The 17,615-nt window shown below is 28.1% G+C and overlaps 1 protein-coding gene across 5 annotated transcripts in view; it reads left to right on the forward strand.

Annotated features, from left to right (window-relative positions):
- The window catches only part of LOC129981213 (homeobox protein abdominal-A homolog), a 96,462-nt gene extending 91,070 nt beyond the window's left edge, over nucleotides 1-5,392 (forward strand). For 4 of the 5 annotated variants that reach the window (XM_056091958.1, XM_056091960.1, XM_056091959.1 and 1 more), the window contains one exon: nucleotides 3,251-5,392. In XM_056091958.1, coding sequence (XP_055947933.1) covers nucleotides 3,251-3,639 — 389 coding nt within the window. In that variant the 3' untranslated portion in view covers nucleotides 3,640-5,392. The remainder of the gene's footprint in view (nucleotides 1-3,250) is intronic. The other variant, XM_056091961.1, reaches the window with a different exon arrangement.
- The last annotated feature ends 12,223 nt before the right edge of the window (nucleotides 5,393-17,615 follow it).

Raw genomic sequence — 17,615 nt, forward strand, 5'->3', positions numbered from 1 at the left:
GTACTCTGTCAATTAGATGTTAGATAACTTGCGCATGTAAGTTTTTTAGATAACTTGCGCATGCAAGATTGTTAAATAATTTGCGCATGTAAATTTTTTATGTCCCTAGGTCAACTGATGCCACGTAAATTGACTCTATTGCGCCATGATAGTCGGTTTTTGTAGTGAATTATCATATCTTTGATTTATTTAACTATCATCTATGTGTGGGCTTTTAGCCACATTTTAAAAAACTATTTTGAGCCAATCATTCTCACGATGTCCATGATAAAGAAACCTGACTAATCCAAAACGACTATGCTGGTAAGCATTGTTATGTAAAAGACAGAAGAGCGGAAGGTCAATCTTGGTTTAAATTCGCCAGATCTTTCTTCGTTAATTCTTGATATTCTAACCTAATGTTATTATAATGCTGTTATTTTTTCTAAAAAATTATACATTTAATATTAAGCATGTCTAATATTAACTTTTTAATAAAATTTGTCTAATAATAACTTTAGGGTATTTTTCATTTAATTTAACGAATGCTATTTATATATTCAATATACGTATATTACTGGATAATTATATGTTTTTTGTTAGTGAATATTTGTGCCATGTATTTTTTTATATGTCTATCTTTCTTAAGCAAATACAAAAATTATTAACATTTGAATATTCTATTTTCAGGAAATGAAATAAAAGTGATTATATTAACAATATCTGTATTTATTACTTTCGCATCTCGCAAAATCACATTCAATCGTTATTAAAAATGAGATTTATCTGCCAATGTCCATTAGAGGATTTTAGACAGAAAATGTTTTATATATTCACAAAATTAACAAATCATTTCGATGCATTTGAACGATAATTTCTCTGTTTGAACAGGATTAAAAATGGCAATAAAAAATGTCCCAAAAAAACCCATCGCATACTGCCATTTAAAGCTTCTGTTTCGAAGCACTTCTTTCTGAAATCATTTAGCGCGAGAAATTTACAATCATTTACTTTCCAATTCTTTTCTTCAATTCAGAATAAAAGAAATAAATTTCGATCCGATGGACGTGTCTAAGCGCAATGATTAACTGGAAACTACCTTAATACGAAAATTGACTCCAATTTGTTCGGATTAAAAAAAATCGAACGATTAGGCAAGAAAAGCGGCTTCTTTTCGTATTTTTACCTCACCATTTGCTATATCCTGTTTTTCAGCATGAGCGTGAAACGAATCTTAAGCTCGGTTTTAACTAAAGATAAGAGATTATTTTTTTTTCGAAACATGCAATAATAGGAGATAATAATATGAACATGCATTTAGCAGCATTTATTTGGCATTTCTAACTTATATCTTTCTTATCTAAACAAATTTTTATCATATTTGACGCTTATCTAAATATTTGAAATAAAATCAAGATGAGTTAACCAGCTGTGAAAGGAAAAAAAAATGAAATAATATGCAAAAGATAGTTTGATTTAGGCTATTTTAAGCATTTTATGAACTAAAAATTTTCATTTTTTAATCTTTTTTTTTTTGTATTTATTTTAAATGTGCTAAATTCTTAAGTAAAAGAAAAATAGCTTTTGATTTGCGGTCATAATTGTTGCCTTTCTTAAAATAGCAATTAAAATATACTTATTCGGCCTTTATAATTTCATTATCTTCGTTGTTAGATAATTTATATTTATTAAGATCAAAGATGTTAATATTTATAGAAAATCAATTTTAAATGAAATGAATCGATCAAAGAGTGCTATTAACCTATATTATCATATTTATAAACTTTAAAAGAAATTTTTATTAATGATTAATCTAGAAAGAAATAAACTAATAATATAAATAAATATATTAATCAACATTGTCAGATTTATAAATTTTTAATCTTTATTATCAGTATCTCTGAATGAAAAATCTAATAAACATTAAATTTTATTCCTTAAAAAAAAATCAAGTTTTTTCACATTCCATTAACAGGTTGAAATATTGCCATTTTTTAAAAATAAAAATCCGAAAGTAAGATACCATTCAGATTGGCTGGCAATTATACAGAAAAAAAATACTTCCTCAAAATGACTTTCTAGTGTCACTGACATAAACTGCAAGGAGGAAGCTAATTATGAATGCTTTGTTTACGCGTTACTTTAATGATTAGAGACAGCCATGATTTCTACATTCATTTCCAATCTTTGATGTTATTTAAGTTCGCAGAGCATTCGTAGGAGATTTTGTATAATTTAAAAACAATTTCTGTGCAGAAACAGTATAATTGCAATGCCTTAATGATTAACAAGTTTGAGAATTTAGTAAACTGTTACAGCATTATATTCTTCTCCGATTTTAACGTAAACAACGCAATAGTTCTTCCAATGATCTCAATTTAGTTTTGAGAGATATGAATTTTTAATTATACCTCGCATGAAAATTAATACATGATCGACATGATAAGCATCTAACAAAAGTCAGAAATCAGCAAAAGTAATTAAAAAATAAATCAAATTTTGCTGCATCCTATATGCTACTCTTTGTACAGTAAGATTAGGAATAAAACTCTTTTTCTCACCGTAGCATACGTATAGTAAAAATTATGGAAAATATATCCAAGGCTGGCTCAACAACATCAAGTGTCACTTAGCAACGAAAATTTAATACATATATGCTTACATATTCACATGCATAGGCTAAGCACAACAAAAAGAAGCCAAATATAAATGAATTTCACATTAAAATTTATTTTCTTTATATGAATCAAATATTATTTAAATTCTATAAAAAGGGAAACACAATTTTCAGTAATATTTGTTAACTTATATCTTAAACAAAATAATATATTAACAATTTGAAATTATTATTAAATAAACACAGAAATTCAATTTTTTTGAGCAACTAATGTCCAAAAAAGCTCTAGTGCCCCATTATTGGCGATTGCTCATGTTCATCTATTGTTAAAATCATTACTGAATATGTACAAGCCTTTTTAAATGAAGAAATGTTAAATGTTTGAATTTAAAGTTGAAAAAAGAATAAAAATAATGAAATAAATTGCATCGAATAAACTTCGTAAATTACTATACACCGTTCAACCTTTGATAGGAACGTAATATTTAATCACAGTTTGTATGGTTTTTGACTACACTAAAAACTAGTTGTACGATATTGAATCAAAAAGTGTCTGCATAAATCTCAATTTTAATAACGCAGTTAACGAATGTTGTGGGATGCGAAATGTATCTGGTATGGTGTGAAATTGATTGCTGTTGTTTCTTATGATAGCCCTGAACTTTGCAGGACCGAACGGTTGTCCCCGTAGGCGAGGCCGCCAGACCTACACGCGATTCCAGACCCTCGAACTCGAGAAGGAATTCCACTTCAACCACTACCTGACGCGCCGGAGGCGGATTGAGATTGCGCATGCGCTCTGTCTCACCGAACGTCAGATCAAGATCTGGTTCCAGAACCGGAGGATGAAGCTCAAGAAAGAGATGAGGGCGGTTAAAGAGATCAACGAGCAGGCGCGAATGGAGTCCTCGAAAGTCAAAGAAGAGGACAAGGAGAAGAATGGGGTGGACAAGAGAGAGGACAGGAAGACGGAACACCCCATCATCACTTCACCCACCTCGCTCATCCTGGAGGACAAAATAAGAAACCCTCCAAAACCCTAACCCAACCTCTGACATGGATGGCCAGTCTTCTATACTCAGAGTTCTGGTGCTGTCCACCTTGCTTTCTGCCATAGGCCATCGTTTCAAGTCGGTGTCAATTATACGTATTTAACAACTAAACCATAGCTCACCGTTGCGATGATATACGTAAGAACTACTTAATAAAAAAAATAATAAATGACCATTTACCGTAAAGTATTAGTCGAACATTCTTCAAGGGCTAAGTTTGATACATATGAAAGTTATTGGCTGGAGGACGAGCGACTACGGTTTATTTATTTCAGATTATCTAACTGATCAAGAAGTGTGTGACCCTTTTAAGACCAACGAGGGCATTTCTTTTTCTTTCGTGTAATGAGATTCTACTGCAGTTACCAGCAGGGGGTCTCCATTCTTTTTTTGTTCATATAGTATTTATTTTCAAAGGCATATTTCATCGAGGTTTCAACAGTATTTTCGCGGAGACCACCGAGAAAGAACTAAAAAATATATATAAAGAGAAAAAGACATCCACTTTTTTCTACATTTTTGTTTCACCCAGAATAAGTATCGCTACTATCCTGAAGGCGAACTTCTAGTCTGCTCAGGAAGACTTTAACTTATGAATGTGTTGTGGAAGATCTGCAGTTATGGCCGACGAATCTCTAATTTGTGTTTGACAGTACTTTATCTCACTATCTTTTTTTTTAGTGATTGATTTTGTTCTATGTTTTGAACGAACTTGTTATTGACCTTTTTGTTGTTTTTACAGCCCACGAACAATGTTTTACTCAGTACTTAAGTTTGAAACTATTTCCATTGTTAAGACACAAGTTTTTTTTTTTATTAGTGTCCTTAAACTATTCTTTTCTTAAGGTCTGATATTTGGACTAGGAGAAAAAAAAAGAATGTGTGTTAGAAAAATGATACATACGTATTTCGAAAAGTGAAGAGTTGCAGTATTTTAAAAACAGTGTGTTTTTGGTGTACTATATTCGATGATATACGTAACTATGAAATATGATAACTGTGAAAGTTATGTATTTTCTGATGAACTTGTAGGAACGGGTATCCAAAATTTTCTTCAGTCAAAACAGATTTAAAATATCTCTACAGGACTATATGGTCTTCCTACTAATATAGATTAAACATTCAGAAAAATAACAAAGACTTTATTATTATTTAAAGACAAAAGAAAATATTTGTCTTCATTTAGTGTAATGTTTCAAGCTGGGCCCACAGTAAAGAATTTCCATGCATCTCTGTTCGTTAGTAAAGTCTAAACAAAGAAAACCTTTTCACTTTTTTACATTTTTACCCAAAACGATAACCTGTGACTTTAAATAATCAATGATTAAATATTTCTGAAAAAATTTAATGCATTCTTTGCCATTAACTGCATTCTAAAATGCCAGTAACTATTCTTAAAAGGCTTATACTGTGTTTTTACAGTTTTTAATAACTTTCAGTGTATCTTAACAAAAAAAGTGCACTACAACCATATATTAATTTCAGTTATAAAGATGAACGAGCAGTGAAAAGGTTTATTTTCATTAATCTGCATGTTTTAAATGTCTCTTAAGTGTTTTGTATGTTATAGTGAATAAATGAAAAACCCACAAAAGCTCTTCTTATCGCAAAAATTTTGAGAAAGCTTCCTAGATTGCAAATGTGAGTAGTTTTTCATAAAACACTTCACAAAATGCAAAGAAAAAAAAACGCTGATTTTAATTGTAAAAAAAAATTCTGATATTACTAATTCTGATATTTTAATTGCAAAAAATTATAATATTACTAATTTTGACTCTAAAAAAAATCTAATATTACTAATTTTAATTGCAAAAAATTCTAATATTACTAATTTTAATCGCAAAAAATTCTAATATTACTAATTTTAATCGCAAAAAATTCTAATATTGCAAAATTTTAATTGCAAAAAAAATCTAATATTACTAATTTTAATTGCAAAAAATTCTAATAATACCAATTTTAATTACAAAAAATACTAGTTTTCAAATTAATAAAATATTTAAACTAGAAAATTAACTAGGAGAATTAAGTTTAAACACCAATTTGAAAATAAACTTAATAACTAAAAAAGTTTTATTCGATTACAAATAGATTATTAGATGATAGAATAATTTATCTTCAGTCTTTTTTTTTTTTTTTTTTTTTTTTTAATAAATGCATCTTTTTTGACTGAAGAAAATTTCGCTCATTCTGTTTCCAGAAAAGTTTGTGACTGCGATTTTTAATACATAATTATAGTTAGGTATACGTATTTTGTATCTGGGCTTTGTTTTAGTTTATAAGCCTGTTGAAAGCCTGTTCATTGCAATGAATTTGAGTTGGTGTTTTTGTGATAAGCTTTTTTATGAAGTTGCTTTTAATTATAATCTTAGGTAGAAACAGACCTTCTCTGTGATCTTAAAAAAATATTTCTCGTGCTTGTTATCACATCTGCGTATTTGAAAAATTATTTATATGAAGAAATTTGATTTTTAATACAGTTGTTTTGTTGAATGAATTGTGCAAATTGTCTGTAGCGATATATTTTATTCTATGAGGTTTCTTTGAAATATGTGTTGAATTTTTAGGCATAGTTTTTTAATTATTAGAAAAAAAAACTGCCGTATCAAAGGTTTTCCAGATTTCTCATTTTTATTAGGCGTGTTTCTTCCAATAAAAGTTATTTTTTCTTTAAAAAAAATAGAAGTTATTTTAAAATATTGATTGAAATGTGGCGCCCATGACACTAACTATAAAAACATTCACTCGATTATACTATAATTTTTAGATTAATTTTGTCATGAAAGACTTTAAATATAATCACTTTTATGTTAAGTTTTGGGAAGTATTCATATTTGCAGTAAAATATTTGTTAAATATGGGAAATACGCTTTCAATTGTATTTAAAATTTAAATCAGTTGGGATAAATTCCTAAAAATGTAATTAAGTTGTTTAAGTTATATTACAAATAAACTATTGCCTGAATAATAAATAATTAATTTTATTATTAATAATCAATTCGGTTTATTGTTATCAATCAATTAAATACAACGTTCAATTGCATTTTATCATAAAATCCCGAACTAATCAGCTAATATCAGGGGTATTAAAGAGCTTCATGTCTAAGTTGACGAATCGGATTATCATATAAAACAGATAATGTTATTATATTAATGCAAGTATCCATTCACAAATGCAATCTTTACTAGTAAAAATAACAACAAATAATCAAAATATCTCAACTGTTCTCGAATATCGCCGATGCTTACGATGAATAAAAGAAATCGTTTAATTCGATAACTGTGATTTGTTAATATAAATCGTGCAATAAATTTTTTTAAATCGGAATGAAGTTACTGTTAAATTTTGCAAATTGTAATTTTCAGTTCGTGTTGTTTATTGTATTATCGGCAACAAGTTTTGTAAAATAATATCTGTATTGAAACTTGTATTAGATTTAATAAAAGATAGTAATTAAAAGTGAGTCTTAAAAAAAACACATAAATTTTGGCAAAATTTGAAAAAAAAATGTTTTAAAATATATTTATTAGAAATAATGCAAATTTTTGCTTCGAAAAGATCAAAATTATTTAATGGTTTGAGGGCATTTTGAATATATATAATTAGAAGAAAATGGTGATGGATAGAAGAAAAAAAAAATGAGATATTTGTTTTACACTGAAATTATTTCAGCATGGACAACCTTTGATACAGCATGTTAATAACATTCATCGAAGTGAAAAAAAAAAATCTTGAAAATGCAAAGTGATGCATCTTCCACTATGCAAGTGTTATCTCAGGTTCTGTCAATCAGAAGATTAATAATATTTGGTCTAAAATATCTGTGTATAACTCATTTTTTTTCTATAAAAGAAATGGATGATGCTTGAAATTATCAAGCAAATAGCTTCCATTTTTGTATCGGATGGCAATAAAAATATGCAGAAAACTAATAGCTTTTGCTAGCTAGTTTTGTTTAAGTTTGTGTCATATGTAAAAGAGACTGAGAAAAATTATTTTAATTTTGTGGCAGTTTTATGGACGCTCAAAAGTAAGTAAAATTTCAGTTGACTTTTAAAAAAATTATATAATTTTTGTAATTTATTTAAGTTTAAAAATATGATTATAGATTATTAAAAGCTTTTAGTAACTTGATAAATAATTTGATGAAATTTAAAATAAAACGATAATCGTTAAGTGATAAAAGATCACGCTTAAAATATATTATTTAATTAAAAAAAGCGAAAAATATTTCATAGATTCATAAATTGTATAATTTTGATCGAAAAAAAAGTCAACAAATTTTGCAAACGAAATTTACAACTATTTATTTCTCAGCATTATGCTCTGGAAAAAAAGATTTAATAAAATATTAATGTATATCACGTTGTAAAAATAGTATTTTTAAAACTATTAGCTTGGAAAGATAAAAAAAAAAATTACGACTTCAACATACTATAAAGAATTACAAACTTTTATAAAACTAGCTTTCAAAATAAGGCTGAAGCTTTGAATTGAAAATTCAAGTTGTTCAAAATACGTATTTATCTCTAGACTTTTCATCCAACGTTTTTTGTCTGTGTAAAAAAACATTTTCTATGTGTGTAGTGTCCGCCAAAAAATATGTATTTGTATCGGTCTTCAGTTAGCTGTAGCTCATTGTCAACTCTGTAAGAACCATTTCTAACCATGTCTTGTAGATTCAAAATGTGAAAAAAAAATTCATGTAGGTTTGCCAACGCACATATAGTTATAATTTTAGCATTCTAATATGCTATAATATAAACATGTGCAAAAATTTACAGCACAAGCAAAATAATTTCATGCCAGTATGTAAACATTCACTATATCTAATTTAAATGTTTGTGAAATATGAAAGTAAGTTATCTTTTCTAATGGATTTTCAGATATGTTTACATTTCTTATTGAACGTCATCATTGTAAGGAATTGGTGATCCATATTAGTGAAGTGCTAAATTTGTTTTATTTTGAGACAATATTTGAAAAATTTCCTATGGTATATCAATATTTCCTATAAACGTATTTATATGATTCCCTAATATACGTACTTTGCAGAGCAACTTGTGGCCTTTTCAGATATACGTATAACGAACCTTTGCCTTACATAATTTGTCCCCGCGGTAGCTCAATTCCTGGAAAGAGAAAAACATAAATAAATAAATCAAGTATAAAAAGCAAAGTACTTACACTTGTTCATTTTATGTAATACTTTATCTTAGTTTTGTGATTCTAAAAATAGTAAGAAAATCTCTTAAAAAGTGGTAAACTGTAAACATTTTTCTTTTTTGACTTCACTTTCTTAAGCAAGAAACTAAGATAATTCAGTACACATGTTATTATAGATACTGAATTACTAAAAATAGTCACTTTTTTATCGCACTTTTTATAGTCATATTTTTCTCGAGCATGATTACCTTGTTGATTGAAACAGTACAAGAATCTCCTTTAAATGGCATCGCTAATTCGAAAATAGAATTAATTCAAAGTAAAAATGAGTAACAATACGGAAAAGCATTTTTTGGAAAGATTATATACACCCAACGATAATTTGAAATTTAATTCAAACTAAGAAATAGTGAAAAAATTCGGAAGAACATTTTTCAGAAAGATTATATTCAGCGTTAATTTGAAATTTAATTCAAACTAAGAAATAATGAAAAAATTCGGAAAAATTATATCCAGTGATAATTTGAGATTTAATTTAAACTAAGAAATAATGAAAAAATTTGGAAAGTCATTTTTCGGAAAGATTAGAAGATCCGGCGATAATTTGAATTCAAACTGGAGAATAAAAAAAAATAGGAAGATTATTTTTCCAAGATCATAGTCAGCGAAGATTCGAGATTTAGTTAAATAATGTTTCAATGCATTTAAAATGATATACACTAAAGAGATTCGAGCAAATTGCTGATATTCTAGATTTTAAAAAAATGGAAAGGAAGTTCTATTTCTGATTCTTCTTTTAAAGCTTCAAGATATAAAGACATTATTTATATATGATGCGGCCTAATGTAGTTTCCGAAATTCAGTCAATTTCCTTTTTCTATTACTATAATAATTATAACATGTAAATAGACTTAAAAATAAGGCAACATATGATTATTTATAAGTATTTTGTTCGGTGATGTCCTGGAGTTCGGAATATTTTTGTGAATTTCCTGGGTATTTTTTGTTGTTTAAACTATAAATCATATGGATTAACTATGCAACATTTATTAATAATTTTCAATAAACCTAACATGATACTAAAAAGACTTTATCTTTTTATGGACTTTGAAATTAGTAAGTCTTCGTAATATTTCTGCATTCTACAATTCTAGGAAAGATTTATTATTAATTAGCATTCCAACTGGGGTTGCTTTTCAATTTTAATATGTGTAGGTTATCATGCTAGAGTTGTATATGACGACCAAAAACATACAAACTCATAATTATAAAAATATTTATTGCATTTTTATAAATTAAACTTAATGATAAAAGTTTTATTATATATATTTTTTTTCAGTTAGCTTACGGAAAATACAATTATAAATAGGATATTTTCATTAAAGCAAAATCTTTTTATACTATATTAAAAGCGGATGAAGTTATTTCAGATATCCCGTGATAAAGACTGAAGAATTATGTGCAAAATTTTATTTATTGTTAAAATTTATTGTTAGACATAAATATGTAGTGTTTTTGTTTGGTATATCTGTATGATGCATAAAAAATAACATTCTAAAAAGAAAGTACAAATGCTGTCCTATTAAGGTAGTGCTTATTCTGTTATATATTATTGTATTCCTGTAATAATATTCCGAAGTTGTGTAAATACTTTTCACCTAATGCAATAAATTCATCACCAGCAAATTTAATGGTTTATCTTTGATATAAAATATTTCTAAAAAGTTTAAACTACCTTTAATTGTTGAGTTCTGTCCTCTAAGGATTTCGGTCTTTTATTATTGTATCAAAAATGATTTATTTGTAAGTAATTTATTCTTCACTAAAAGTTTAGAATGAATTACTTAATGTTTGTATTAAGCTCCCTTAAATACTGGTGATTTATGTTCTGATCGAGCGTGTTCTGTTTGCAATTCGGCTTAGAACAAAGGTGTTTTGTATCAAAAAGTTGTGTATTTAAATATTTCACTCCTCTTTATTTGTACAGTGTCTTATATTTTATGTACAACAATGCTGCAATATTCTGCGTCGGTTTATTTGTTTTGACCTAAAATTGATTATGATTAAATAGTTACAACTTGTCATTCAGTGTATTTCTTTACATGTGTACGTGTGCTTCATTTTCAGAGGAAATAAACACATGGTGATAAATAACTTACACAATGATTTTTTTTAAAAACTATTCTCTCAAAAATACTAATACAAAATTTTAAAAAATGAGCAACGTTAATTAATTTATTTATTACTGATTAATATCAATGGCATTTTTTTCGGATTTCAAGTTATTTCATGCATAATATTTTTAACGTAAGAATTAAATTTGTAAAGAATGTTATAATATATAAAAGACATATGCATTCAAATTAAAGAAAGAAATTAAAAATAGTATTAGAATAGTTCAAATTCTTAATTTTGTCCAACAAAGGTGTATTTACAAATTTTCTTATTTCAAAAACATCTGCTTTGGATTTTCTAAAAAAATAATAATAGTTGGGAAAAAAATTGCACAAAAAAAATTGGCATCATTGAAAGAGTAAAATTTTTAATTTTACAGATGTGTACATTTTTCGAAATAAATGTTTCCCGAAGTTTCTGTAGGGGAAAAAAATCAAAATATTAATTTATTTGTTCCCAAAGGCTTTACTTTTCTTACTTCCATTAGAGCGACTGACTTACGCCTACTTTTAGGTAATGTTAAATGAATATTTTGAAACAAATGGAAACCTAGTAAAAAGATATGTATAAAAAAACAGAATTTTTTAAAAATAATGGTAGAGTAGTTCAAAATTAATTTTAATGCTTTTAATTTTTTTTTAAAAATGATAATAAATGAAAGGTATATTGTGCAGAAATGAAACTGATTTGATTGAAATGGTAGAATGTTGAATTTTAAAAAGGTGTTAAAATGTTTCTTGTAAAACTATTTAGCTCGAAATTACTGGAGAAAAATTGCAAAATTTTGGTTAGTTTCTCAGTAATTGAATATTTAATTAATTTTTTAATTTCGAAAAACAAACACCATTCTTTTACTTGTCTTCAAAAATAAGTGCGAAAAATTTGTAATCCCAATCGTTTAAAAGAAGATGTAGGACATACTAACTACAAATGTAATGTGGAAAATAAGGTGTTTTTAAAATTGAATGCCTGCATGTATTTACAAAATTCAGTTCAGATAGACAGAATAAAGTTAAAAAGCATACAATGAAAACTAATTAATAAATTAAACTATTGTAAAGCAGCAAAAAAAGAAAACATAGTTTTTAATATTGCATGCTTGGATGTATTAATAAAATAAGTTCAGATGAATAGAATAAGTATAAAAAGCATAAAACGAGAACTAACTCAGTATGAAATAAACTATTGTGAAACAATTAAAAAAAAAAAAACATAGTTAAAAAAATCTGCTTATATTAGCTGATTTAACTGCATATCATATATTGCCAGCCTAATTTGAATTCTGGCTCTTCTCATAGAAAGATTTGTAAAGATTAATAAAAAATAATTCTAAAAAAATTATTATTAATATCTATCAGCATCATTTAAAATGTTTTTATAATAATTCTTTAGTCGGTAATGAATTTTTAAGGCTGCTGTATTTCAATTCGGTTTGACAGATGGGAAGCTCATGGAAATCAATGTCATATTAAGCATCTGAACAAACACCTCGATTCATGTAAAGAACCTGAGGTTTTATTGCATTTCTTTTAGCCAATAATCTTTGACACACGATCGAATGTAAATCTAAATTGGATTTTGGTTATATAGCAGTTGAAAGAACTCTTTTTTTTTTATTGTTTGTCAAATGAGTGATATTTATTTCAGTGCATAATTTAAGCCAAACGCTTGTAAAGACTGAAGTCACAAAAAGTATTTAGAAACACTCTGTATTTAGATAATTTATTATTTCTTTTGCAATCAGATACAAAAATAATCAGAGACACTGATTAGACGTTAAACGCTATATCTGGAGCCAGTTGGCCTGCTTATTCATTGTTTTAACTGTGCCAAATTCCATTGAACGAGCTGGCATATATTTGTGTTCAGATACGCAATGAAGTCATTCTTTCTGCATGATTCAAATAATTTATCTTTTTAATAGAGAATTGGTGCGTTTAAGTGACTGCGGAATTATATTTTATCATGTGAGAACAGGATATTGTTTTCTCTTGAGGTTTTTGGAGCCTCAAAATGTGAAGGCAACAAACTGTTGAAGCCTCAAAATATGAAGGCAACAAATTGGCTATTTATCCCCCCCTTTTTTTTTAATTTGGTGTCGGCTTTCACACTAAAGCTTTTGAAATATCTATCGTATACTAATGTAGCTTTCTTTTGGAGTCGGCTTTCACAGTATAGTTTTTCCATTATATATCTTCTGCTAATGTAGTATTTCCCTTCGATATCACAGTGTTACTGCCTAACTCACGCAACGTTTTTTAAAAATAAACCAAACAAGTTAAAATATTGTTTGTTTAATCGATAAAGATTGTTGTTTCAGGGATAATTTCAACTAATTAAAATAGGGTTATTAGAAAATAATGCAGAAGGTTGCCACATTTGGCGATTTATCACCAATTAAAGTTACAACTTAATTTCCAAATTATACATTCCCTGAATTCTAACGAATTGTCTTAATTAATTTGAGTCATTAATTAGTTTAAACCGGTTTGAAACAATCATGAGGCTACCAGATTACGCACGCGTCCATATTTAGAAAAACGATGGGTTTTTTTTTTTATCTTAAAATCGGCCGAGCTCCAAAACTTTGTTTTCCAGCTGGAAAAATTGAAATAGGAAGTTTTAAAAAAATTATCATTATATATATATGTAGTATATATATAGAGAGAAAGAGAGACAGAAGCCACGAGATTGTTTCAAACCGGTTTAAACTGGTTAATGACTTAAATTAACTAAGACAAATAATAACATAAAAAATAATAATGTTCTCACATGATAATTTGAAATTTGCGATAGTGGATTTCATTTTTTTTATTTAATATTAAATTCTTTCAAAATTTTGTTTCTAAAGCGGTAAGAGAAAAACTTATAAAACAATTGAAATGTGATCGTTGTTATTAAAAAATCTGAAAAATAAATGCTTTAATTCAGAAATTTTTTGGTATTGTTATAATGAACACTATAGCGCTATCAATATAGAAAAGAGTAATCAAAGTAAAAAAGTAAATAATGCAAAAAGAACTTTTTTTATATAAGTTTGACTACATAATTTCTTGTAGAAACAAATGGTGAATGTGCGACAAATTATTTGAATTGACAAATGCCATTTTTCGAAAATCGATATCTTGTTGGAAACTAATAATACATTCATGCAATTTGGAGGACTCCATGTAATAATGACATCGTTTTGAAAACAATCATTATATGAATAATTTCATTTTTTTATCAGGCATTAATTATTATTACAAATGAGTAAGGAAATTTTACGAATAAAAGCGTAATTTAAATTACAAGAATATGTTATGGATTTTAAAATACAAATTTCTGCTCTGAAATTACTTGCAACTAAGATTTGGACGATCTTGAGTATAACATTTCCTCAGTTTTTGTCAAATTGAAAATAATTTGCATTAGCACAAAAAAGAAAATTTATCCATTAATTGATAATATAATAATCAATGACTTAAGAATTTTAAATTTGGGGAGTAAAACAAGAAATTTTTCAAACGTGTTTTTAAGTTTCAAATAAATGCTTCTAGAAACCCTTGTGAAAGAAAAAAAATATAATTATTTTAAATTAATTTTTTTAAAGAGTTTTCGATTACCTGATGCTTCCAATCAGCTCGGATAATCATGGTTCTACATTACGAAAATGTTTAGTACAGAAGAAACATTTGAAGAAAATATAGCATTCTAAGGATTCCCAAAATATCTAAAATATACATTTATTCAAACAAAACATCGATTTGAATTTTCTATACTATTCAGGCCAAAAGCAAGCCGTCCCAAATATGACTTGAATAGATGTAACAAAGCTACAAAAATCACACATCCCTTTTCTGTTCTTTGTTTTTACTTTCTCATATTCATAGTATAGAGAAAGTACAGTAACCATCAAAATATTCGAGCTCCAGATTTTGACAAATCTCCACGTTTTAGACCTCCTTAAATTCGTTAAAAAAAAAAAAAAAAAAAAATCCATTTGTTTATCTGTGACAAAGATACTCAAAAACGCTTTGCGTTAGAAAACTTGTTATACGGCCTTTACACCAGATTTGTAGATTTATCAAATTTTCAATTAAATCCTCTCAGAGGAAATCTGCGTGTCTGACTATTCGTATATAATTTTACACGATAATTATAAAACAAAGATATATAAATTGATAAAATTCGATACACAGAAGCAACGTCTATAGTGTTGATACCTTTTAAATTTTGAGCCAAATCCAGCACGGGTTGATTTTCTGTTGGTTTGTACTTTCAGAAACATGTGAACACAATAATTCAAAACTACAATGACTTAAATATATCAAATTTGGTAAGTGATTTTGTGATTATAAGTGTAATATTGTGTCAAATTTTTGCTTCAATCAGTTGGAAAAGACGTATGTAAAACACAGGTTTGATTTTCAAATATTAATTACATGCCAGGGATTAATCGCCAAATAACTCGCCAAGGATCACACGATAGATTCTGTAAAAATGCTAAATTTGCAACAAGGATCAATATTTCATAACTATTGTACTCCAATGCTATGCAAAACTTGACGCAACACCTTTGTAAAAGATTATGCGAGATTGTTCTTGAGAGACCATTCCCTCTGTGTTTTTTTTTAAAGCATAACTTAATGCAAAAGCAAAATGGATATTCATTTGATTTGCCAGCCTGAGGCTAGAATTATAAAAGATTATGTACAGATCATAGTTTGAGCACACAGTTTCTGAACCAGTTTGGCGCCTAGTTCTGGAATGAAAGATAATTTGAGCTGTATTATCAAGTTACGCCTTACCGAAAAAGATAACAGCGGGGATTTTTTTTTTTTTTTTCAAATACTGACTTTTTCGTGCGTTGCTCATTATGCGTCTGAGTGAGTACTGCCTTTGTGACGAGTAGACAAACGCCCTTGCTTTGACGAGTCCTTGCAAAAGCGCCTCCGCCAAAGCACCCGTCAAGCGAAGAATATTTATAGCCTCTCCCCTCGCTCACTGAAAACACGCAGGGAAACCGAAATGCTGAAAGTTATCGCGGCATAAATTTCAACATTAGGGAGGATTTCCAAGAAACAATTTCACAGCAATAGAAAGCTGTTGCACAAGTTTTTAATAGGCTTAAGACATACACAACAAAGCGATTCTGTACAAAAAGCAAATAATAGTAAATAGATAAATAACCGAAATCTTCACCGGCGAATTTTAATTTATAACATACAGTGGTTGAGGTCTTAGGTTCAAAAATCTGGCCGAACATATTTTAAAGTTGCTTTCTGAAATGAGAAAAAATAATTGCTGTTTTAGTTTAATAAGTCCGAATTCAGACACGAAATTTGGCATATATTTGGGATATATTGGCAATTATAAAAATAAGCAATTCTGGAAGTGTGATTGGAATTTTCTATTCAGATAGTTATAATGGTGTAGATAACCAGCCAGTATAAGCAAAACGTTTCTAAATTATCTTGTCACTAATTTAAGCCGGTCAAACTGTCTACATATGCACACAAGTTTGGTACAAATTTGGATAGTAGTAGCAGATAATAGTAAATGGTTAAATAAACGAAATCTTCACCAGCGAATTTTAATTTATAACATACAGTGGTTGAGGTCTTGGGTTCAAAAACTGGCAAAAAATGTTTTAAAGTTGCCTTCTGAAATGAGAAAATAAATCATTATAAATTGGTAAACTGTATCTCTCTGGTGAGTGCTAAAAGATTTGATGTACAAGCTAGAAAATTAATAAGTACTGTCTTGATCTATACTATCTTTTAACTTACTACCTATTATCTTATCACTTATCCAAGCCGGTCTCCTGGCCAAACTGTCTTCATAAGTACTCAAGCATGGGCCAAATCTGGCCAATAGTACCATAGAAGCATGGTAGAAAATAAGTGAATGAGGGTTGACCAGCTTTACACTTATTACAAATTTAATAAACTGTTTCTCTCTAGTCAGTGCTAAAACTTTTGATGCACAATCTAGAAAATTTTTAAAATGTCGTCTTTTGATCTCTTCTACCTTTGAACCTACTACCTATTATCTTCTTTGCTGGCCAAACTGTCTCCATATGTAACGCAAAATTGGGCCAAATATGGCCAATAGTAGCATCAAAGCATGGTAGAAAATAAGAGAATGAAGATTGACTCGCTTTGCTCTGATTACAAATTTAATAAATTCTGTCTCCCTGGTCAATGCTGAAATATCTGATGCATAAGCTAGAAAATTTTTTTAAATGTCTCTATTACCTTTGAAATGAATGACCAATGTTTTTCCGGAAGGATGAACATAAGGATTTATTTTATTAACCTTGATCTTTTAAGGGAACAAATTGTATTGCAAGAAATAAGAGAAATTTGTTCAACAGATATCCCTGGCCATGTTATTCGTGCCTTTAATGCTGTTTTCACCGATATGTGAAATCATCGTTGTGAATATACCGTGTAGCAAACAGAAAGCCTAGGAATTAGTACGGTTTTTTTTTTCTGTTTGTTTGTTTGTTTTTTCGTAACTTCCAAATATTTGAGAAATACGAATTACTTTAATATATATAACATAGATTGGTGGGCCTACATTATAATTCAAACAAAATTCTAAAAGTATGTAATACAAAGGCTAAACAACTGTGACCGAA

The sequence above is a fragment of the Argiope bruennichi genome, chromosome 8 (assembly GCF_947563725.1).
Source record: "Argiope bruennichi chromosome 8, qqArgBrue1.1, whole genome shotgun sequence".
NCBI lineage: Eukaryota > Metazoa > Arthropoda > Arachnida > Araneae > Araneidae > Argiope > Argiope bruennichi.